Raw genomic sequence first — 26,743 nt, 5'->3', positions numbered from 1 at the left:
TGAACTTTTTAAACAAAATTATGTTTTTGCACTTAAATTTCCAGTTTATAACTGATAAGAAAATATTGTCAGTTTGATTTCTGAGATTTCAGAAATTATCATCTTTATTATTACCTAGTTTATAATTAATTATTTACCTTTGACAATTATTACTTTATAATAGATACTTCACTACTAAATTTTATTTTGTAAATTTTAGATCATACAAGAACAGTTCAGATAAAATTATTTAATAAAGCAATTCAAGAAACTTAAATGCAGAATTTAACAGAAATCTTCAGAATAAGTTGTTAGGAAAGACATGTTTAAAACCAATCTATGTAAGGTCTTCCAAAAAGAATTCTACCATTTTAAATTACTGTAATTATGTTATTAGCCAAGAACATTGTAAGGTATATTAAAACATTGGAAAAACTCCACTTGCCCATTACAATTTCTCAACACATGCATGTGTCACAAGGCACATATCCAACTAATACTCAAATTCCTCCTATGCTTGCTACAGTATATCTGTTAGCCCTCCTCCCACGGCAGTCACTATTCACTTGCAGAATACTCACGTTGCACAGTGACAAGTTTTTTGATTCTGACTTTGAAAACTGCAGAACACAAAACTCCTCTGCTGTGGAGTTGTCATTTTCATTTATTGCACAGACAGCATTTAGAGGTAGCTGATGAAAAGATGTTTGAATATGGATGGGAGATTAAACTCAGTTACTCATTGATTGGTTGATTGGTGTATGTCAAACTTATCAGATAATAAATAACATAATTATGGTATTTTAAAATGGTAGCATTCATATCAGAAGATGTATAATTACCTCAGAGTGGAACTCAAACTACAACTTCTGCTTACTGTGCTATCATTCTGCCTGTTACACTACTTAGACTTCTATCCAATACAACTGCATAGTAAGCATAAGTTAAGGGTTTGAATCTCACTCTTATTACCAGAATTTTTTAAAATTAATTACTTATAATTATAATTATTAAATAATGGCAGCATAACTGATACAAATTCTGAAAATAGCCTGTTTGGCTTAGTGATACAGAATTTGTTCAATAAGTATCGAGACTAATTTTTTCCTGCCAATGGGATTGGGTGGAGGATGGTTTCTATGGGCGGGATCAGCAGTGGGGATGTCACGTAAGCTACGAGACCTGGCTCAGTTGTCTCTGAGCCTTTGGAGTGTGTAGATCGTGCCCGAAGTGAACGTGTGTTTAGTGCTCGCATAGAGAGTCAAGATACAGGAAACTATTGAGCAGCATTTTGCCATCAATTTTTAATTTTGCATTAAATTGAATAAATCCACTACTGAGACTTTGAATACGATTCATAAGGCTTACAAGGATGAAGCTATGTCCAGAACATGTTTGAGTGGCATAAAAAATTCAAAGATGGCTGGCAGACATCAAAGATGAACAATGCACTGGATGTCTGACAGTGACCCGGACCGATGAAAATGTGATAACGTGATCAAAGTGCAAAAACTTTTGAGAATTAGGGTCCACCAAATCTAAAAGGAGATTGCTGATACCTGAATGTTCCATCATGACAATGCGCCAGTCACAAGTAGCTAATTGTGACGGAGGCACTGGCCAAACACGTGTCAACACTGCTCCAACCACTCTACAGTCCAGATGTGGCTCCCCACAACTTTTGTTCCCTCATATCAAAGGAGTCTGAAAGGACATCTTTTTGAGTGACTGTGGCTGTCCAAGTGGCTTTGATGGGGTGCATGAACAGCTTTGCAGTTGCCTCCTTCCAGGAGGCATATGAAGACTGGAAAAGTGTTGGCAGCGGTAGCAGGAGGGTCATATTTTGAAGATTATTAGCTCACTGTACATATATCTTCAATAATTTTTTTTACGACTTCAGTCCCGATACTTATTCAACAAACCCTGTATGTTTAAAGTTATAGACAGAGGATGGAGTAGCTATTACTTGTAGTAGGATATTTAGTTATGTATATAAAAATAAATTATTGCTAAATACCTTGTTCTTCCAATTCTCTTCTTATTCTTTTCTCTAATTGCATGGTGTTTCCCATATTAAAAGATTTCATGATATTTCCTTTAATTGGTGGTGGACTTGCATTACCATCTGAATTGTCTGAAATAAAATTTCATGAAATTCCATATAATCACATAATTTTGATTAAAAACTTTCATAGAATTTCAGTTGTCCAAAATTATAAAATATATTTGATTTTTAATATATATATATAAATCCAAAATTAAGCTTTATTGATAGTTTCTTTTTTCAATTTGATGATATTGTATTTTTAAATTATATAAAAATATCAAACAAACAGCCTTTATTGGGCTATTATGACTAAATAATTATTAATATAAACAATTTGACAAGAATCTCTTACCAAATATAATAATTATAAATTAATTAATCCATTTAAATTAATATTAGAATATTCTGGAAGAAAAAATTGGTGCAGAATGGTACTTGAATCAACAATTTCTGCTTACCATGCAGACACATTGTCAATTACATTACTGGGACCTCCATCCAACCAACCTCTTTAACAAGAGATGGTGGCCTGGTGGTCTTAACACTCCTGCCAAAGTGCTTAGCAATTATTTAGCCTTAATATTCTGATAAAGAAATCTGGCTGTTTATTTGATATCTGAAGTAATTATCAAGTTATTTGTATTTATTATAGAGGAGAAGATGGTATTATGGAACCACCCCATTTCAAACTAATAATAAAGGCAAACTGTAGCGGAATGTGGATGAACTGAACTAGGCAGACATCCATAGCAAGGGGAAAACCCGTTTTACTTCAGTTAAACGGTTGTCCGTATTTAATCAGCAAATTTGTTTTTTTCAAAATTCACAAGTTTTGAATGCTAAGTGAATTTACTTATTTTTAAAATATAAATTGCGTAGTTGTAGGTTTACTGGTGCATTTATTCTGTTTCAGAGACTTAAGGGTACATATTAATCTGTGTGATGTTCACGTTTTTTAAATTTTGGTCTTGACAGACATAAGTTAATTCGAGACAGCGATGCGTGAAATACGGACCCCTTTGGTGCTTTTACAGTAATATGGAACTCAACTCCTCCGAACTCTCTCTTTGCAATCAGACATTCGTCCGGAGCAATTTGGGAAAAAGACACTAGGTAGAAAGTCTGAAAATATCGAAAAAGAGCTGCTGGAATATATGTTGTTGATGGAGGTCATATTTTTCTATTATAAAAGCATTTTTGCGATAAAATACATTGAAGTAAATAATTTTGTAATTATTTAACATTTTTTGTCCTTTCCTATTTGTTTTTGGCTACATTAAAGCATTTTTTTGAAAATATACAGTAAGGTTCCATATTACCACCCGATTTTCTCTAAGCCTACTTTCGGACTTTTTGTACAAAAGCCTTCAAAAACCATACTTATAATTACACTAGCGAAAAATCCAATTAGGAACATTTAGTTTACTAGTTACCAGTACTTTTCGCACAAAAAATGTGGGTGTAGTTATGATACCTTGTTTACAATTCACTAAAATGTAATTGGGGTTCCATAATACCATAAATACCATAATTCCATAAATGTGGGTGTAGTTATGATACCTTGTTTACAATTCACTAAAATGTAATTGGGGTTCCATAATACCACCTTCTCCTCTACACATATTTTGAATTTTGTAATGGTGTAGTAGACACAGATGACGAATTCAATCATTTCTTAAGTCTGCTTCATATATTTATGTTTTTTCCAGCCTTGTGGTCAGTAGCTGGATTGCCACTGAAGCCCTCAACTGGGTTGGTGAGAGTTATCCATTATGTGTGAGTGAAGTGATGAATTTGTTTGTGATGCATTAGCTGTACTTGGACTAGTGCTGTATTCATCACTGGTGGCCAGGGAAGACTGTGGAAAATTTTTCAAGCACAAGTCTCTGCCTAACTATAAATGCAGACCTTGTTAACTCAGTCAACATCTGAGTCAGTATAATACTGTGAACATATGACAATTAATTTTGTATTCTCCACAGAAGTAAGCATGCTTATATACTCAAAGACAGCTGTTTATATGTTAACTGTCAACTGCTCTTGACATGGAGAACAACAAATACCGTTTAACAGCTAACCACTTTGGATTTTTGTCTAGATCAAATGCTGCTTATGAGTTTTTCTTTGCTTCACTTCTTCTCATAGACCTTACTGATAAGTGTGGCCTTACAGCTTATCTTACAGCAATGCTGTATGGCTGACAGAAGCAAAAGTCCTGCTGGCATACCTTACTAGCAGGGCTTTGCTCCCATCAGCATTGCTCTATCATTCATTGGTACTACTAAGCTTTCTCACACTAAGCAGAATAGTGACTTAATTAAATTAAACTAATAAACATAACTTCAATTTATAATTTATTACAAAAGAATGCAATGAAAAGAATATATTTGTCTTCTAATTTTAAATGTTAGAAAATAAAGTCCATAAAATGCTCAGACTGTATTTTACCTTTAGCTAATGTATCATTCATTGAATCTTCTAAAGATGTCATTAAGTTTTCTTCAATTAAACACGAGACCAATCGTTGAGTAAGAGCTCCAAATGAAGATGTGTCATCATTTTCACTAGCACAAAATAAATTAAGAATATTAGGAAACAAAATTTCATAATCTAATTTTAAAAATAATTATATTTTGAATTTATAGCTAACAAACTTTTACAAACTGTAAATGTGTATATCTGAAAAATTTTTACATTTTTAACAAATTTATTTTGAAAATTTTTATTTTGAATTAATTAAAAGAAATAATAAGTCATCATTGTTACCACAGTTATAAATATTTCTTACGTGAACATGTTAACAACAACAAATGCAACTTTTATTAACAATTAAGTAACTATTTTAAACTCTGTTGCACCTAGTTTATTATCCACCAAATCCTTATTTATTCCATTCAATCAATCAATATTTAGTCTGTTGTTTTAACTTATTCTTGTTTTTTATTTGATTTGGATGGATGGTGCATACAAAGAAACTTAATAAAGAAAAATGTGAGAAGCCAGGGACTTAGTCTTTGACTATGCCGCTTACTTGATACAGATCGCAAGATCCGCTCACTTTCATCTAAAAGATGGTTTATCTTTTAAAAAGAAATCGAGTGTGGAGGGACTTATATTGCTGATAAAAAGGTGGAGACAATGATTTCACAATTGCGTCTCCTGTCAGATTCCTGACACCAGTTAATCTTATTTTAACGCAGATTAACACGCGTAACCACGGAATTGCGAGTATGAGGAACACAAGTACTTTGAGTAGGCAGAGGTGTGAATATTAATCATCAAAAAGGCCATATTTAAGGTAACTAACAAAATATTTAATGGAACAAAAATAATCAAAATAATGTATAATAAAAATGGATTACAAATAATATATATATTTAGCCCTATCTTGAGAGAGAGAAAATTCAACTCTCTATCTTAAATCTAACGCATGACAGAGAGTTTACACCAATCTAAATGTTAATATACTACCTTCCCAGTTCTTTCCTATTCTTGTATCGGAACATTCAGTAATTGTTGCTTCTAAAGATGCACTCTTTCGACATGACCCATATTTTGGAGGTGGTCTTCTTCTCTCTTACTTATCGTATGGCGAATGTGTAGAACAGTCTTCTCTTGTATGGGGAACTGTGTTGAATTGTATGGCTCTCTGTCTCTATGGACTGCCCAACTAGTATGGCGATCTGTCTGACATTGTATCGAAAACACCCCGAATGGTGGGAAAATTGTCCTTTTTATCCAAGTCGACAGCCTACAGCCAGCCAAGTCTCATGTGCAAACGTTTCTGAATCAACTTACTAGTCATCAGAGAAAGGAAATGTACTTCCTATTGAAACGAAAGTTTTTAACATCTGTTGATTCAAAAATTTGTTAAAGTTACAAAAATTTAATTTCTATTGAAATTTAAATCTTTCTCTCTCTTTTGTTAATGTCTTTAAAAATGACCACCCTTAAATCTGGATTTTCACAAAAAAGATTAGCAAGCCCTGGAACCAAACCATTTTTCAGTTAGCAATTCACTAAAAACTAACTTTTATTCCTCCTGAATTTTATCTTTCTGGACAAATTCTTAATATTTTTTGAAAATTCCTATTTTATGTGGTTTAATTATAGTTTTGCATATAGTTCTTTGAACTTTTTTAAATATCAAAATGAAAAGTTCCATTTAGATCCTAGTATTTTCAGTCTTTCTATCCCATCTCAGAGATACTAACATCATTATCTCATGTTGGTTTTTTGTCTTAATCCCCAAATAAGCAGAAAATTCTAACATGTCAGATTCATAACATGATAGAATATTTATATAAAATCATTCAATAATAAGATGTTTGTAAAAATAAATTTGGCTATATTTATCTACAAATATAATCAAAAAAGTATTCTCAAGTTACTCTGACACAAGACAGGTCACAAAATTGAACATTGTGATAAACAATAAATAAACAATAAACAACATATGATAAACAATAAACTTCACAAATAACAATTTTTGAAAATAATTTTAAAAATTTTAGGACAAAAACATTAAAATTAATATTTTATGTGTACAATATAGTATGTGATTAAAGTGAATTTAATATAATACTGAATATGTAAACTATTCAAATAAAATGTTTTAGTATAGGGTCTTCCAAAAAAATGTTAATTATTATCCAAGAATGCCATAATGTGCATTAAAACATTGAAAAATCATCCAAGTTTCACATTTTCCCATTACAATTGCTCAATGTGTGCACTTCATGTCACATGGTACACATCAAACCAATATTCAAACTCTTTCTACAATCATTATGGCACATCCATTGTTGCTTATCCCATGGCAGTCACATTTCTACAGTGCCTGCAAATTATCCACATTGTACAGTTATATGTGATTCTGGCTTTGAAAACTGCTGAATGCAAAAGTCTTCTTGGCTGTAAAGTTGCATTTTTGTTTACAGTGCTTCCTTGATGTTGAGACATTTGAATGTAGATGAGAGATGAAGGTTGGCCAGTTGGTTATTCAGTCGATTGGTGCATCATATACTTCTCAGAAATAACTAGTATAATTAGTAATTTAAAGTGAGAGCATTCATTTTAATCCAGTAAGTTAATCTTACCAATTAAGTATACAGTAATAGTAGTAGTAAAACCAAATTAAAAAGTTAATCTTAATAAATTAATAGAAAAGGCTTCAAATAAAGTGTAAAAGATCACACTTGTTAAAATCATAAAATAATTAAAATAAACAGAAATTCTTACTATTCTTTCTCTACTTTTTTTAAAAGTTTCTCAGGTTCTGAAGAATTTAAAGAAGAATTATTACTTAAACCTCTTCTTCTCTCATTAATTTTTGCTCCTATTAAAATATAATCATAATTTGATATATAATTTGATATAAAAATATTTATTACAAATATGCTTAATAATTCAAACCTTCTTTCTGTTCTTCTAACAAATCTTCTTGAGCCCATTTTAAGGAATAATGCTTTCCTAAAGCAGGTATCTTATAATAATCTGCATCATCATCATGTGATTTAATCAGATCTTCCAATACCTAACAAATAATTTAATTGTTTAAAATAAATATACATTAGAATAAGTTTTAAATTACTAAATATACCTTTATGTCATCTTGTGTAATTTCAGCACAATAAGGTTCAATAGATGCCCAAAAGCGATTGGGCGCATCATTTTTTGGCATGCGAGGTACTTCCAATGGAGAATCCGTAAACTCATATTCTTGTAATTTTGCCTGAAATATTTTTAAAATGATTACATGAATTAAAACATTTGCATTAGTTTAACCATTCTTTTTTTCTACTAAAAACAGTTATTTGGAATTGCATTAATGACTTCCAACTGTTAACATGAAATTTAATGTCCAGAAGAACATGAAAAAAAATTAATTGTATGTGGAGAATTGAAAATAGGAAATATTTAATTAACATGCATTAACTTTAACTTTGTAGAATTCTTTGTAATCTTTCATATAATGATATAATAAATTAAACTAATCCAAATAGCCAGATTCCTTTATCAGTCTATTAGGGCTAAATAGTAAAGAATTCCAACCTAACTAAAGCTGCCTCCTTCCAAATTGCTTACTAATTATTACTAAGCAACTTAACAGGAGACAGGTTTTTAAGAATTAAGAAGAATAAGAATAAGAATAAAGAATTTTTAAGAATTCTTTATTATTATTATTATAGATAAAGGAATTCGGTTATTCATTTGGTAACTTTTTATATTTATTCCATACATATATACACCTCACTTTCAAGATTTAATTGGTTCTGGAAACTGTCATTAAATGAACCATTTATAAATCTTCTGACTTACTATCATTTCACCATAAAAAACTGACATTCCTTCCTGGAAATGAAGTCCAATCACAAAAATTAACCATGTACCTAATTAACTGGATTATTATCAAGTTAATTGGGTACACAATAGAAAACTGATATTGTGAGAATCCGGGCTTCAACATGAACAATTTAATGTCATAACATCAACTTTGTCAAGTATCTGTCAACTTTCACATCTGGGAGTATATCTCTTTTTAAGTTCTCAGCATGGATAAAGACACTTTCACATCCTTCTGACCTGCTGTCCCAATTTCATCATTTTAATATAATACCAAATGAGCACTCAGAGAGTCACCAGTTCCTCTAGGATTAAAGTCATCAAAATTTTCCTGTGTCAGTGCTAATCGTACTCTATCAGATTTTCACATTACCCTCAACTGTGCCTAGAAGAAAAACTTTCTTGATCCAGACCTGTCCCAAATGATCCAAATCCAGACAATCTCAACATCCTAGACCTCCAAGTCCTCATGAAATCCAAATCAAGAATCATCACCATCAATACAGGTGTTTCCGAACTCACGAACAATTGTAAACTCTCTCTGTCTCATGACTACTAGATAGATAGGTTAAGTCAATATATTGTATCATTGTATCATGTACTTTTTCATTAAAATTAAATGGTTATTTAGTTGTTAACTTTAGTGTCTGAGCACTTTACTTCCATCAGGCTGTCTCTCCATCTCCAACCAGAACCCAATCGCTTGCACACATGGTCACTCACGTGACCTACTTTTTAACCTAAACTAAATCACCATCGCAGCTCCCATGTCAACCAAAACACGGTGGTGTCAGTCCTGACAAGGAATCAAAGAGGTGCCAAACTCCGGTCGCAATATTAATTATAAAAGTGAGCAGTTGTAGAGCAATGATCAACAAAAAAACCAGTCTAATATATTATATTTAAAATAAAAATGATAACTTGAAATTTATAGTATTTAAAGTAAAAATTAATTGTAGTTACCATCACAGATGAGACAATATAAATTATTTCATGGAAAAACTATCTCATACACATAAAGACAATTTTTCTTATTTAAACTAAATGTTTTTTTTTCATAATTTTTGCAATGAAGCTATCAATGTATTTACTAAACAGGCAAAAATGAAACATTTTTCTTATTGATTTAAAAATTTAATTCCATAATTTTTTAAAAGCATTAAAAATATTCATTTTACTAAAAATAACAAGTAATTCTGATCACATATCTTTAAAATTCATCAAATATTTAGATCAGAGGTCTTTAACCTTTTTTCCTCACTGGCCACATATGATTCACAAAGAAATTCCATAGGCATTCGCCAGTAAAATTTTTTCATGAATCATATTTTGTGCTTTAAAAAATCAAAATATCCATTTAATTTTAAGCAAAAACAAAGTTATATATTACTATACTTTGTTCAATGAAAGATGAGTTTTTCAAGATCATATTTGGTCAGCTATTAATTTCTTTCTGTCAATCAATTGGTTTTGCTAACAACCAACAAAAATAATGTTTTTTTTTTTTTTTAAAGACATGTAGTTGTTTTATTATAACTCTTTCAATAAGTTTGTTTTGTTAAGTAACGGCAATGCAACACTTGGCAATCTATCTAGGGGGAATGCCTTCTGGGAGGTCTTTTTAAGAGTAACTGGCCCCTATTCAGGTATTAAAGACATGGAGAAAACCTGAAAAACTCCACATGGCCAGACCGTCCTGGTGAGACAAACCCACCACTGAATTCCCAATGTTCAGGGAATGGAACTGCTTGGCCACTGGTGGGCTTTTTCAATAAGACATCTTTTGTTCTTTTCTCTACACATGATACTATTTCCATTACACAAATGAACAGAATGGAACTAAAGTCATTTTCTTGACATTATTACACTCATAGAATAAGATCATCATTTTAATTTGTTGTAAATTACAAATGAGACTAGTATCTTACTCTGTGATTACTGTTTTGTTTTACTTGCTTTTTTTTTTAACTCTATGGTGTAGAAATCTATTTTCTAATTAATTAAACTGAATTCTACTTTTTATTAATAACTTTATAAAATTTAAATTATTATTAAATAACTTTACTAAGTTATTTATATCCCATTAACCCAAATTGAATTTATTCAAAGCTATTTTTAGGCATCCATATTAATAATGCTCTGTTATTAAAAAAAATTAACATCATGGAAATACTCTACTGTTCCAATTTTGTAAATTTAACTTACTCTGGCACTTGAAATAAAAATCAGTAATTTGATATGAAATAAAACAAATGTTTTAACAATTGATTGTGAGCAGTTCCTATCATTTTCTAATTCATTACTTGCTTTTAACTTTAACTTGAATCTGATTTTATGTAACAAAATGACAATTACCAATAAAGAATAAGAACTGAAATTAAAGAATAATATTTAGGCATCTTTCTCTTCCAAAAAAGACAAAAGTCAGAAACAACCTTATATTCACTGTGACAACCATTTTCTCATATTATGGTGATTTATGTTTTATTAGATATGTTAATCCAATAAATCAATTGTAAAAACCCTATATATTCTGTTAAAGACAGACTTAATTAGATATCCTTAAAAGTGATCAAAACTGACCCCAAGGGCTGATAAGGCATGTTAGAGGTCAATTAAAAATGGTTCAATTAATCCAAAGGGTTGTGTATATGACAGTTTAGTATGTCATAAATCTTCATACTAAGTTGATCATTTTTTATGAAAACAGTGTGTGGATTCATACTGGCTCACTGTACTTAATTATTATTATTATTACGTACTGTATTAGCAAAAAAAAAAAAAAACAGAAAAGAGGAGGAGTCAATAATAGATCAAGAAATCCTCAAATGGGTTGACATTCAAAAAAGTTTTTGGACTCACAACTTATATCAATCCAAAAGTATTTGGAAAATTGTTATGAATGAACATTCTTATTTATAAACTGACAAAAATATTAATAGATAATGACTCATAATAAAGTAATTTGTGAAAAGTTGGAGTATTCTAGAGTTCTATGTTTATGTGCATTATTTGTTATCATTTCTATTAGACTACTCTGTCAAATGCATATTATCTTCAGTGCAGTACATTTCTAAATACATTATTCTATTTGTAAGAATGATATTATATTTTATTTTCTCAGAATAACACAACCAAATAATTTCATCAAAGAAGTTGTTAAGATGCCTTAGGTCTTCCATTTTTCAGTTATATGAGAAATGAATTGAAATTTTCTTAAAAATTGTATATTCCTCAAAGGAATATTATAGTATCTTTATTTAATATAAAGATATTGTTACAGTCATTATTTTTATTTATATTAATGTCTTCATATTCAATATAGCCTTACTGTCTTATATTAAATAAATGATTTTTTTTTAATTTTATATTTCAACCACCTTTAAACCTCATGAATTCAACTTTCATTAATAAAATAGGAATAATCTAGTTTAAAGANTGTCTTATATTAAATAAATGATTTTTTTTTAATTTTATATTTCAACCACCTTTAAACCTCATGAATTCAACTTTCATTAATAAAATAGGAATAATCTAGTTTAAAGAAACAAAAACAAAATTGCTTTATTTGAAATGAAAAAGATTCATGAACATATTCCAGCTTTTTATTCATCCTTGGAAACCTATCTACAACACTGTTCTATTTTCCTTCTTAATATGTTACTGTAATGATGCACTAGCAAGAAAACCACATTAAAAATGTTTGCAATTAGCCTAATTTAAAACTAACATTTATCATGAGCTATTGTTAGTTTTTTAATAAATTTGATAATTCATCCAAACAGAATTTAATAGGATCATTTTTTTTCTGATNTACTAAACTATTTGGGGGATTGCATTTTTAAAAACAAAAGGAAAATATTATATTCTCACATCTCAAAAATAATTATCATCGTCATCATCATCATTTTTTTTAAATATATTTAATTTCTATCCTTAACACAAATTTATGCAACACGGTGTGACGTCATTTAGGCAATACATTATTTATATATTTATATAGAATTCTCTCGGTGACAACACGTTTTTTGAGCTTATTTTATGGACGAGATCTTCGTTCATATAATAAGTTTATAACTCGTATTTTTACGCGATCAACTCTAACATGAGGAAAACTACGGTTATGGCACAAAACATAGATAAAGACGACCAACAAATTTTTTAAGTGACGTAAGCTCAGAACATCATGCACTGTATATAATATATATTTATATTGTATATACTGTACATATTTAAGGGCTGTTATTGTCACTAGGATATATTTGAGCAGCTGATAACAGCTTCATTTTTTTGTTGAGATCATTTATATATATATATATATCTATACATATCGAAACCTTTTGTAACATTGATTCGGGTGATACCACAAATAGTACGAATGATATGATACATTGCAGAACCGTACATCCCGGAAGGGTCAACTATGATATATCTAGATCACTGACAACACCGAAGGCTTAATTTTAAAAATTATATAATTTCCATTTTTCAATTCAAACAGATAATAATCATTTCAATTAATATATAACTCCGCTTATAATCATTTTCTCACTGCGGCGAGTAACAGATTTAATTCCGTCGTAATTCTATAATAAGGCTCAAAATTTAGTTCTGATTCATTCAAAACAAATTCTCTTGGATTAAAAGGCATTTATATACAATAATATTTTAATTGTCACGTATAATTAAGGCAAGTATATTTTTCTTTATTATTACAGGTATCTGACAATAAATTTTTTTCTTTTTTTCCTTTTTTTTAGTGGAGATAAAAAAAATTCCAAACAAAACTGATAGCAAAAACAATAACATGTTCTAAAACATTTTTTCCCCTTCTAAATATAACAAATGTAATTAAATACATCTATGCAACAATCTAAAATATTAATCTTATAATCTATTTAAAATGTTATGTTTGTATTATTATTCACTAATATTTGGAGTGAGCAAAAAATGATCACAATATTGGCCAGCTGAATGTTTTTTTTTTCCTTCAGCAATTAGTTCTACATTTATCCTCTAACATTCAAATTTATTCTTCTTCTCAGCTTCAGTCTGTCTGTGACTCTTCATATGAGCACTTCTACTTTTTACTTTATTGAAGATTCTGTAAATTTTTAAATATTAATCAAAACTTGATTATTTTTTATTTGAAGTACATTAGGCATTTGTTGATTACTAATTTTACAACAACTAATGTAATCAAAACTAAAAATTCATTAAATATAATTATACAGAACAAACATTTTACCCTGTTTACTAGTGAATATTCTTTATTAAAAGCAAAGTAAATAAGAAAGAATATTTTAAAAATTCTATTAGAGCATTAAGCTATAGAGGCATTCAAAAAGTTCCCAGAAGGTAGTTATTACTCCTGAGCAGAATGCTATATTATAATTAATTAAATTTGTTGTAACAGATACCTCCTAGTGGTTCACTGCATGCTCTCCACCCATGCATTGTATGGTGAAAATTGCTTGTTTAGATGTTTTCTATCACCCCTTAAATTTTTGCCCATGAGTTTCAAAACACCATTTATTTACATTTTCAAGGAACTTTTGAATGCCCCTCATATTTGATTTTAGTATTCATTTTTTTTGTTGTTAACGCAACAGAAAATTGCATTACTCTTCTATCCAGCAATTACGAGGGCTGTTCGAAAAGTTTGCGGCCTTGCCTATATGCGGCGCTGCCATCAATTTAATTTTTGGCGGGAATAATTCAGTCCTTGCTAAAGATATGATACTAATTTCCGCTTGATTTGTCATAAAGTTTTGCCACGACAGCTTAGCAGATAGTCAATGTGCACATGCTTTGTCAAAAATGGAGAAGATGGAGACTCGTGCGGTCATGAAAAAACCTGACGAAAAAAGGATTGACCGCATCTCAAATCAAAGCTGACATGGATGAAGTTTTGGGAGAGTCTGCCCCTTCGTACACCACTGTGAAAAAATGGACAGCCCTTTTTAAATCTGGCAGAGAGAGTGTGAAACATGACCCTCGCAGCGGACGGCCGTCAACTGCTGTCACTGAAAAAATATCGACAAAGTTTACGATTTGGTGTTAGCAGATCGCCGTTTGAAAACGCTGTGAGATAGCTGAGACAACAGGCATCTCTGTCGACCGAGTGCACCACATCCTAACCAAAAATTTGGGTATGATGAAGGTCTCAGCGAGTTGGGTGCCGCATCTGCTGACCGCTGAGCAAAGACATGTTTGCACTTTGATGTCAAAGGAGTGTTTGGACTTCTACAAGAAAAACCCACAGGATTTCTTGCGTCGGTTTGTGACTACTGACAAAACGTGGATCCATTACTACACTTTTGAAACAAAAGAACAGTCGAAGCAATGGAAACACCACAGTTCGCCACCATCAAAGAAGACAAAAAAAAAAACAGTTCCATCAGCGGGGAAAGTGATGTCCTCGGTTTTTTTGGGATGCTAAAGGCATCATCTTTATTGACTACCTAGAAAGAGGAAAGACCATCAATGCTGTCTATTACTGTATACTTTTGGAAAAACTGAAGAAAGAAATCGAAGAAAAGAGGCCACACTTGAAGAAGAAAAAAGTTCTGTTCCACCACGATAATGCACCTGCACATTCCGCCAGAATCACTGAACAAAAGATAAACGAACTTCGCTTCCAATTTGGCCCCCAGTGACTTCCACCTTTTTCCAAACCTAAAAAATTCTTGGCTGGAAAGAGATTCCACTCAAATGACGAAGTCATCTCTGAAGTGAATGAGTATTTTGCACACCTTGACAAATCGACATATTGTGATGGCATAAAAAAGCTAGAACATCGCTGGAATAAGTGCATTGCTAACAGAGAAGATTACATTGAAAAATAAAAAAAGTTTTAACATTATTTTGTTTGTTTTTCTATGTGAGGCCGCGAACTTTCCGAACAGCCCTCGTAGCTTATTGACTGTTTTTAGATTATAATTGAGGTGTATTCATTTACTGATTTTTCTTTTTTATAATACATGATTTTGGAGTGTATTATAAAATGAATTCGAGGGTTGGCTAGATAAGGTGGTAAATGTGTTGAACTGGAAGGGAATAACTTTGAAGGATCAAGATTTGCATTTTGATTGTATTTTTAGAAACTTTTGGCAATGCATTTAGCACCATCTGTTGTCACCAAGCCACTCTGCTACAAATGTGATCAAGCCCATCCTGAGTTCATAAAAAGGTTCTCATATGGACATATTTACCAATATTTCAAATTGAAAATTTTGTAAGCTAAGATTTCAAACTGCAAACTTGCAATTGAGAGTTACTTTACTTTAGGTTTCTGACTCAACCTAACACTGGATTTTGATATTCTTGGAATTGAAGACCTATTTTATAAGCTATTCCAAATGTGTCTATATAAACTGTGGTGTGCAAACTTAGTATGTAATTAGCACATAAAAAATCTACACTAATTTCAAGACATGTAATTATTAAAATTAGTTCTAAATACATTATTCTATTTGTAAGAATGATATTATATTTTATTTTCTCAGAATAACACAACCAAATAATTTCATCAAAGAAGTTGTTAAGATGCCTTAGGTCTTCCATTTTTCAGTTATATGAGAAATGAATTGAAATTTTCTTAAAAATTGTATATTCCTCAAAGGAATATTATAGTATCTTTATTTAATATAAAGATATTGTTACAGTCATTATTTTTATTTATATTAATGTCTTCATATTCAATATAGCCTTACTGTCTTATATTAAATAAATGATTTTTTTTTAATTTTATATTTCAACCACCTTTAAACCTCATGAATTCAACTTTCATTAATAAAATAGGAATAATCTAGTTTAAAGAAACAAAAACAAAATTGCTTTATTTGAAATGAAAAAGATTCATGAACATATTCCAGCTTTTTATTCATNCTGATTTTGATTTTTTTTTTTTTTGAAGAAATGAAATACATAGAATGTTTATTTATTTAATAAAAAGCTCTCCTAAATAATTTTATCTTTTATTAGAAATTTCTATATTTAAAAATTAATTAATTATCAATTAATTTATAGGGTAGAAATTTGTAATAAAAACTAAAATTGTTTAAGACAGCTTTTTATTAGTAAATAAATTAATGGGTAATTAATTAGTATCATGATTTGACTTATCAATAGTGACAAGTCAAATCATGATTCATATCTGAGTTAAATCTAGAATTAATGCATGACAAATACCAACTTTAACTGAATGCCTAATTAAGGCTGTTAAGAAAGAGAGCTGAGGATTTCCCCCAGGTCTAGAGAAAACTTAAAGGTCCATAATACTTCCTACTCCTAAAAATTAATTAATTATCCATTAATTTATTTACTAATAAAAAGCTGTCTTAAACAATTTTAGTTTTTATTACAAATTTCTACCCCTATAAATTAATTGATAATTAATTAATTTTTAAATATAGAAATTTCTAATAAAAGATATAATTATTTAGAAGAGCTTTTTATTAAATAAATAAACATTCTATGTATTTCATTTCTTCAAAAAAAAAACATATCAAAATCAGCCCACTAAGGAGCTAAAGAAGCTTCTTCTACCCCAGGCTCCAAACAAGCTCTCAACAGTCCTGGTCTCAATTTAAATTTTACATTAAATTTAACTCAAAGTGGCAAATACAGTTATCAGCACCATTAGACAGAAAGATTTAAGACACTCCTCAAAATTGAAATTGCAATACCATGAAGGAATGCACATAACCACATGCAAATTGCAGAACCAGTGGAGATGACATAGATATGTAAATTATTAAGTTTGCATATGCATCGAGTCATGTGATACCCAGTTTTGAACTCCAGCAGTTGGCTCAGGCCATAAATGCTATCAGCAATGGTTAGCGGTAGGTGAACTGTTGAAGAAGTACAGAAAATGTGTACAGAGATGACAATGAGTTAAATACCAACAGTTAATGGCTGGGAAACGAGACCATAATCTGGAGCTGTGTGCCCTTGGTTTGTCAGTGCACATAGTTGTCACATGTGTTAGAAATGATATAAGTACCATCCAGCAATGTGTGATATGATGGATGCAGGAACATCTGCAATCTGTTGAAGAAAAAGTGAATCACACCACCATGTGACAGAATGCTAAGACTGGCAAATTCACCAAATGGCCCATCGGAACCCATTCGCCATGGCACATGACATCCAAGTCATCTGTTGCCATCAACAAGTGCATCTGTGTCCACCCAAACAATCTGCAACAAGTTGCACAAAGTCAAGCTGCAAGCATGGCAACCAGCAACAAAGATGCCATTAACTGCTTGACACAAAGTTGCACATCTAGGATGGTGTTGTCATCACAACTGGATCACTGAATAGCATTGAGTATTGTTTACAAATGAATTCCGCTTCTGTCTGTGGAAGAATGACAGCTGTGGACAGGAGTGATGACATCCCAGGGAATGCTATGTGCCAGCCCTTTTCACCAAGCATCATATCAGCCATCCTGGTTTGGAGAGACCATCATGTTCAATCAGCAAGCAGCCCTGGACCATCACTACATACTGTAGATGACATGCACACTATCTTGGAAGGAATACCTCAAGCAACCATTAATCACCTCATTGATAGTATGCCTTGCTGTATAGTATAGTATAGTATACCTTGCCTGTATAGCTGAATATAGCCCATGATGGCCATATTCATTACTGAATAAACAGGTGTTTATTGCATATCTTTGTTTGTTCATTTAATCATTTGCATATCTCTGTCACCTCTACCAGTTCTACAATGTGCATTTGGCTACATGCATTCCTTTATGGTATTGTGATTTCACTTTTGAGGAGTGTAAATAATACTATCCAAAATATTTCATTCATTAACATTTTGTTTGACATATTAATAAACTGTTTCTAAAAAAATCTATTTTTGTAAAACAGTGGAACCTCATTTATCCAAATCTTGTTAATCCAGATCTCTGGTTTGTCCAGAATGAGAAAGATAAACATGCATAAAACCTATATATGTGAAAAAACTGTAATATGTATTGTATTAAAATGTTAAAATGTAAAATATTAGTGAGTCCGCCAGGTGGCGATCGTTGCTGATGCATCACGGGAACGGTACCTGAGCGCTCACTTTGGTTGTAACCTCGAGACAATAAACATAACATGGCGCAGTCGACAAACGTTTAGAGAAAGACGAAAGATTCTCCTGTACTGGATTCAACATGTCCACGTTTCAAAATCTTCCTCCTCCAAAACCAATGTTGGTAGAAGGTGACTTAGGAGCGAATTGGAAGAAATTCAAGAAAAGTTACCTACTTTATTCGACGGCGACCGAACTCACGACGAAGAACAATGAAACTCAAGCCGCCATCTTGCTCCATTGTTTGGGAGAAGAAGCACTAAAAATTTTTGAAACATTAGAACTTAGTGAGGAAGAAGCGAAACAGCCAAATGTAATTCTAGAAAAACTCGAGTTGTATTTTATTCCGAAAAGCAACCAAAGTGTTGAGAGTCACAAGTTCAACACTCGTGTGCAAGGACNGACAAATTTAGAAAAAACCATTTGCAAAGACAACAAATACAGAAACACTATTTCGACAGAAATGCTAGAGACCTAACAGCATTGAATCCACATGACCGAGTGATGATCCAAATTGATAAAAGAAACTGGGAGCCTGGTGAAATAATAGAAATAGACAGATATCGACCAAGATCTTATATTGTGCGCATAGACAAAGACAGTAAATACTTCATTCGTAACCGAAGATTTTTAAGGAAGTTCGATGTGAATAGATTTAGAAACATACAGAATCATTCAGGCGAATTGTTGGATCAACCAAGTGAGGAAGAACAGGCCAGTGAACAAGGAGAAAACATGGATAGTGGTAGTGAGGAAAAGGACACAGAGAATGAGCAGTTGGAAAATCAGGAGGTGAGCGGCAATGAGGCTACAGACTTGACAACTCGATCAGGCCGGGTGATCCGTAGGCCATCGCGTTTCAAAGACTTTGTGTAAGAAAGGGAGATGTAATATGTATTGTATTAAAATGTTAAAATGTAAAATATTAGTGAGTCCGCCAGGTGGCGATCGTTGCTGATGCATCACGGGAACGGTACCTGAGCGCTCACTTTGGTTGTAACCTCGAGACAATAAACATAACAAAAACAAAAGAACTAATTTGTACATTCTAGACTGAGTATAATGCTGCAGCTGTAAAAATACTGTTTTCCTTGGCTCAATGCCAATTTTGAACATCTACAACATTATAACCAAGGATCTGGTAACATAAATACAGTACAGTATATCACAATTACTTCAGTTCAAATTAGTCCTTTGGTTTCCCTATGGAGTGCACACATCTATACACAAGAACCTTATTATATCCCAATAACAACAAATTTTAATTAAAAGTAATGTTTTTGACCATAATCATGGTCTTCTTCAAGCTTTTGACCAGTACAATTTGAATATGGAACATGTCAAACAACAATGTTTAAAATTATTTTAAAATACCAAAACATTTAAATGCTAGAAGATAATTTTTAGCCATATGTGCTACAATAGTGATAAAAATATTCCTACACTACAAACAATAAATAATAAGATATAATTAATGGTGTAGAAAAGGTAGCTAAATGCTAGTTTTGCTTGTGTTTTTTCATAGCACCACCTCCATGCATAAGAAATATTAGCAGCATCCTTTGTGTTAATATGGTTCCTGGCTGGGCTGGCCTTGTATATTTCTAAAGCTTCCAGGTTGCAAAGGTGCTCTACCTGATGTGACTCTCTCACCAATTTGGCTTTATGGAGGTCGGCTTGTATTTCGGGGTCCGTGGCATAGGCGGTTAAGACCTTTGTCTTTGGTTGGCAATATCATACCTGTACTCCTGTACTCTTTTGCTTAGTGAACGCTTCATGGATCCAATGTATACTAGATCATATTGGAATCTGTGGTCTCTGAAAGGAACCACCTAAAATTTTAAACATGTTCACAAAATTTAAAACAATGGGATTGGTTAAAAATTCATTAAAAATTTTGTTATAAATTCTAAAAATTAATAAAATAATTTTTAGAATTTACAACAAAATTTTTAATGAATTTTCAAATTTTTAAACATGTTGTTCAACACATTCCATTTTCAAATTGTACTGGTCAAAAGCCTGAAGAAGACCATGTTACAGATCCACTAAAAAGAGGCAAAATTACATTGATTTTGTGAGAACTGAAGAAAAAGTCTATTATTCCAAAAAATCTGTTGTTCCATGATCCATTAAAATGAGATTCTACTGTGTAATGTATCATTTGTTAAAAACGTAAATTATCATAAATTGGAAAAAAATAATAATCAAGGGGTTAATTTTACTCTAAAATACAAGTTCTAATGTTTCCAAATTTTCATCCAAAACAAATTATGAAATTATAAATGTTACTAGGGCTTCAACTACTCACTGACTTCTCTCACTCATCCAAAAAGTTTCCCTACTTTTAAAAAATTTTATTACAATTTATCACTTTCTCATGCTGCTATTGATATTTTTTCATATATAAACAGAAGTAAAACATACTTTAAAATAGAGTTGTTCTTAAAATTTTGAATATTTATTAAGAAATTATTTTATAACAGGTTTTAAAATAATGTTTTCTAATTTTTAAAATAAATTTACATTTCTCAATTTCTCATTTGCTAGAATAGTTTGAGTAATTGATGAAATCCACCATTTTATCCATGTCATGCCCACACTACACAGTCTTTTCACTTAGGCTTTACCAACATACTTGATTGTGATGGCAGAAGAGTATGTTCCATTTTTAGATGCATACCAAGTAATTTTTGACAAGTTTTAGCATGACCTTGCAACTCGGTTCTGAACAAATGCATTTTTAGATAGATTCATACTCAGCTGCTTTCAAACTGGAAACACTCACTGTCTGTACATTCCACATTATGGTATGAATGCACCAATTACTTTGAGATTCAGCATATTGACAATTCTATGTGGACAAAGCACTAACTAACACCTACATTTGTTGCCTTAGTGGGCTTATTTGAGAATTATTTGAGAAAAATTGTTCCATAATTTTTAGAAGGTTATCCATATGTCCATAATTTACATGTGATTTCCATAAAAACTACAGAAAATCCATAGTGGCATCTCTGAACTTTATACAATAAAATCTTTGTGTATTCCTTAAGTATAATGTCAATGTCAAAAAGTGAGCTTGCTTTTACTCATTTGTTCAAATTCTATCTCAAAACTAAGAATTTTTGATTATATAGTTCATAAAAAAGTCTATCTCTCAGGTTCTCTGCTGCAAAATAACCATATCATCATCTATTTAGCATGTGTAGTATACAATGTCACTTACAAAACTGTATCATAAAACTTTATTTATACAGGGTTTGTCCAATAAGTATCAAGACTGATTTTTTCCTGCCAATGAGAAGGGGTAGAGGATGGTCTCTATGGGTGAGATCAGTGGTGGGGGATGTCATGCAAGCTACGAGACCCAGCTCAGTTGTCTCCAAGCCTTTGGAGTGTGTAGACCACACCTGAAGTGAAAGTGTGTTTAGTGCTTGTGTCGAGAGTCAAGATGCAGCAAACCATCAAGTAGCATTCTGCCATTAAACTCTGCATTAAATTGAACAAATCCGCTAAATTTTGATATGATCCTTGAGGCTCACAAGAACAAAGCCACGTCCAGAACATGTTTGAGTGGCATAAAAAATTCAAAGATGGCCCGGAAGACGTCGAAGACGAACAACATGCTGGATGTCCGACAGCAACCAAAACCAATGAAACTGTGGCCAAAATGCAAGAACTTTTGAATTATGATTGCCAGTTAAGTGTTTGTTTGATAGCACAAGAGTTAAACTTAGCAAAATCCACTGTGCATTCAATTGTGATAGATGATTTGCAAATGCAGAAGATGTGCGTGAAGTTTGTGTCAAAGGTTTTGTCAGACGAGTAGAAGGAACACTGTGATGATTTGTTGTGAACTGTTGGAATGTTTGGTGACCAATCCAAATCTTTTTGACAGTGATAACCAGTGACGAAACTTGGATCTTTGAGTATGATTCAGAGACCAAAAGGAAAAGGGCTGAGTGGCACACAAGCATCTCTCCTTAACCAATAAATTCCTACATGAACAAATCAGAAGCGAAATTGATGCTCATTGTCTTCTTTGACATAAAAGGTATAGTGCACAAGGAGTTTGTGCCTGCTTGACAAATGGTGAATGTAAATTTTATGCAGACGTGCTCAAACGTTTGAAAATTAGGATCCACGGTGTCCAAAGGGAGATCACCAATACCTAGATGCTCCATCACATCCATTGTTGTGATGGATGTATGCAACACATACACCCATCACAACAATGCACCCAGTCACACATTGCTAATTGTGAGAGAGGCACTGGTCAAACACATGTCAATACTGCCCAACAACCCTATACTCTAGATGTGGCTCCCCCAATTTCTTTTTGTTCCCTCAGATCAAAAGTAGCCTGAAAAAACGTTTCAGGATGATTGAGGTGGTCCAAGTGGCTTCAATGGGATGCCTGAATAGCCTTGCAGTTGCCAATTTCCAGGGGCATATGAAGACTGCAAAAAGCACTGGCAGCAGTGTATTGATACAGAAGGGTCATATTTTGAAGATTATTAACTCACTGTACATATATCTTCAATAAATTTATTTTTATGACTTCAGTCCTGATACTTATTGGACAAAACTTGTGGATCTAACATAAGATTAGCTATCAGAATTCCTGTTCTGTATATATGATCAATTTTTCAAATCTGAAGAAATAACAAATAATGTGAGTTCAAGTATAAGTTGATGATATTTATGATTGTATGATAATGATATGTTTGGTATCATTTCAAAAAGCTTGTCACTGACAGCATTAAAGCAAAAAGGAAAAAAAAAATAGACAGATACAAACTGAAAGTTAAACACAATGTTATATTTGTACTCTTTAAGGAAAAGGTTTTGTAAATGTCTCATGACTATAGTATGAACCATAGATTTTCACAAAGCTGAAAAACTTGGGTGAAATATTCTTTGGAATGCATACCTGTGAACTATATTTCTCTACAATTGGTATTTTGTTTCTCTTTTTTGTGAGTGTTACCTGATGCAATCTTGGCATATCCAAAGAGCCATGACAACACAGTTTCAAGAACGGAGATGGTGGAAAGTGTTAAGTCAGATAATCTAATAGCCTAAGTTTTAAATGTGTAGAAAGATATTTTGTCAAAGTACATATCTGTGTTCTTGATATAATCACAGGTGTATATATAAAAATATTAATGTTTTAATTAAAAATCTTTTAGATACATTAAGTTGCTTAATTTCCACTTCTCACTAAAAGCAAGGGTTGATAATATGTCTGCATTACTTGTTAATATGGAATACTTTAATAGGTTACTTATAATATAAATAGCAATAAATCACAGTTACTTGTTTTCCAGAAGTTTTCTTTTCCTTCTTGTCTTGCCAGGTGACTAGAATTTGCATTTCTTGTTCTAATTGATGTCGACGTTTCGTTACCGATACAAGCAATGTTTCCATTTCTAACTGAAGGGCATCTAAATCCTCAATACCTACTAATTCTTCATCATTTCTTTGTAAAACTACAGTATAAAAAATTACCATCAGTTTATAATTCAGAATTAATATAAAATTATATCAATCTAAAACTTTTAACAGAATAACTGAAATAACAAGCGTTCTAACTTATGAAACTTCATGCAACACATACCCGTCGAGTATCTAGGACAGTGTCGAATGTGATCAATTGGTGTAAAGTCAGGAAACTGGAGAGGACAATCCTTAGAATCGGGTATGTCTTTTCCTTTACCCTTTCCTTTCATTCTAATTTAATATTGAAGGGTATTAAAATTAATCTGGATAATAAAAAAAATATATATTAATTTTCAGCAAATCAAATATTAATAAAATTAACAAAAATAAATTTTAATTTTTAGATGTAATTTAAAATTAATTAATATATCAACAGACCTAAGTTGGAATCAGCAGGATCAATAATCTCCCAGTATTAAAATCTGGAGTTATGGTATTGATCTAAATCAGGCCTGACCAACCCGTGGCCTGTCACGTTAAATTGTGTGGTCCGCTAAGCAATATTATATATCTATTAAAACTTTTGTTTTCTGTTATGTGTATACCAAAACAATTAAATAAATGAAAATTTGCATGTTTCATTATTATAATGTGCAAGTGCAAGTATGAATTCTTGGTATAAGAATAAAATCATTCATTTTGTATTTGTTTTACTTTTTTAAAAACATGTTTGCCTAAATTGTGGCCCACCGTAATGTTACACGTGATCAAAGTGGCCCACAAAACAATTTGGATTGGCCAGGCCTTATCTAAATATTTGTGCTGCATCTGCAATGACAATGCAATGCATTTTCAAACGTTCAGAAAAAAATCCTATATCTGCCACTGATTTGACAGTTTATTATTCTCACATATATAAACACTTCAATGGGGAACTGTCATATATTGATGTTTGTATTCTCTATAAATCATGCTAGCATATGTGGGAGATGTCACTGGTTATTCTAATATCCAGTTAAAACTGATCAAAATATTTTATTTCCTCACAGACCAGAAAAACATGACAAATGCATTTTCAATCAAACTTTATACCGTATTACAGTATTTCCCAAACTTCTCAGTAAAGTGAAGCCCTAAGCAAAAAAGATGTTTTTTGCAGAGCCCTCAAAACTCGTTGACATCTTTTGCTATAAATTTGTACAATTGATGGAGAAAGAAGGCAGCTCTAATGTTTTATTTATTATTATTATTTCATTGAATGATTAAATAATATATATTTTATTTTTATCATTCAATGAAATGTCAGTTGATGCATGCATAAGAGCAACTAGTGTTGAGGTGTAAGAGCTACCTACAACTAGTGTTGAGGTGTACCTCCAACTCAAATAAACACCTGCTCATTTAAAAACAGTTATAAAATAAACAAATAATGCATATGATTTATTAACTTAAAATGTTTTAAAAGATTCATGGAGCTCTAAAATTTCAGTTTCAGAGCCCACTTTGGGAAATGCTGCTGTATTATTATTATTATTCAGTGTCTTCCCATATTATATTCCTAATTCAAAATATTGTAGATAGTGAATTAAGAGCAAAGTACAAGAATACACTGGAGTGAACATATTTAAATCTTCATTCAAAATGCATTTGTCATGTTTTTCTGTATATGAAAAAATATTCTGATCAGTTTTAACTGGATATTAGAGTAATCAGTAACATCTCACAAGTATGTCAACATGATTTATAAAGAATACTGCATAAATTCTCATATATATCTTAAGATAGCAAATATAATAATAAAATAAAATGCAGTAAATCATTGCTTTTTTTTATTTATATAAATTTTCTGTAATGGCTATAAGAAACATTGTAACTGTGCCGTATTTTGTTGTGGTTTTATATATACAGGCCTGGGAGTGCCATTTCCCCTCTGAAAAAGTGAGAAAAGTGAGTTGAAATACAGAAAAAGTGAATAAAAAGTGAGTGCAATAGTGACAAAACAACGTGAAAAAACGGAAGGAAAACTCAGCAAAATAGCAGTAAAAGTTATTTTCTTTTTATTGTGATATGGTTAAACACATTTTTAAAATTTCTGTATATACTGTAATACAGTCGTTATATCGCGCATTTTTGGTCCCCCGAATTTTAAAAGCATTTGAGTCAATAACTTTTAAATTACCAATTGTCACTGAATTTCTATTTTCAACGAAATATGGTATTTTATTTCCACTAATGTCCTTGAAACTACCACTGAAGGTGAAACAATAAATTCGCCAAGATCTACATATGCAGAACAAATGGATGGATCGATTATCATTTGTTTCCTTTTAATAAAAAAGTTGTTTATTTATTAGTTTTAAGTACTGTCTCCTCATTTACAAGTTTCTGTAAATTCGAAATTTCACATCTTTATGTGAATTAACGGTATTGCTTCAATTCACACAGAGATGTGAAATTTCGAATTCACAGCATAATGTGTAAGGAAAAGATTTCTTAATTCTGAAAGGAAAGTTCTAAAATTTTTATACAGTAGTAACTTTATTTTGCTTTTTAATTAAAAAATTTTTACTCTGTAATTTTATAAGTTTTGATGTTCTATTATATATTCAATATTTTTTTTTTAATTTTCAATTACAGCATTTATAATTTTTATTGAAAAATATAAACTACACGAATTTCTAATAAGCGATTTATATAGTACTGTATAATAAAATCGCAATTGATTTGTTTTTATATCGACAGTATTTGTCTTTCAATGTCATTGTTAAAGAAACAATAATGCTAAATGGGCGTTCATGGTATCGATGTTTACGTAAACGTCAATTAATA

The 26,743-nt window shown here is 31.4% G+C and overlaps 1 protein-coding gene across 1 annotated transcript in view; it reads right to left on the bottom strand.

Moving 5' to 3' along the window:
• Nucleotides 1-26,743, bottom strand: part of LOC111640529 (transcriptional adapter 3-B-like) — a 50,681-nt gene that overhangs the window by 5,836 nt on the left and 18,102 nt on the right. Inside the window, exons 2-8 of the mRNA XM_023386547.1 lie at nt 24,093-24,237; nt 23,760-23,964; nt 7,629-7,806; nt 7,442-7,562; nt 7,268-7,364; nt 4,475-4,590; nt 1,997-2,113 (exon numbers count right to left, since the gene is read on the bottom strand). Of these exons, the coding sequence (XP_023242315.1) occupies nt 1,997-2,113; nt 4,475-4,590; nt 7,268-7,364; nt 7,442-7,562; nt 7,629-7,806; nt 23,760-23,964; nt 24,093-24,204 (946 nt within the window). The 5' untranslated portion in view covers nt 24,205-24,237. The remainder of the gene's footprint in view (nt 1-1,996; nt 2,114-4,474; nt 4,591-7,267; nt 7,365-7,441; nt 7,563-7,628; nt 7,807-23,759; nt 23,965-24,092; nt 24,238-26,743) is intronic.

Source organism: Centruroides sculpturatus, unplaced genomic scaffold, assembly GCF_000671375.1.
Source record: "Centruroides sculpturatus isolate CEXI.00-Female unplaced genomic scaffold, Cexi_2.0 scaffold1173, whole genome shotgun sequence".
Classification (NCBI taxonomy): Eukaryota; Metazoa; Arthropoda; class Arachnida; order Scorpiones; family Buthidae; genus Centruroides; species Centruroides sculpturatus.
This window is presented reverse-complemented; position numbering and strand designations above follow the sequence as displayed.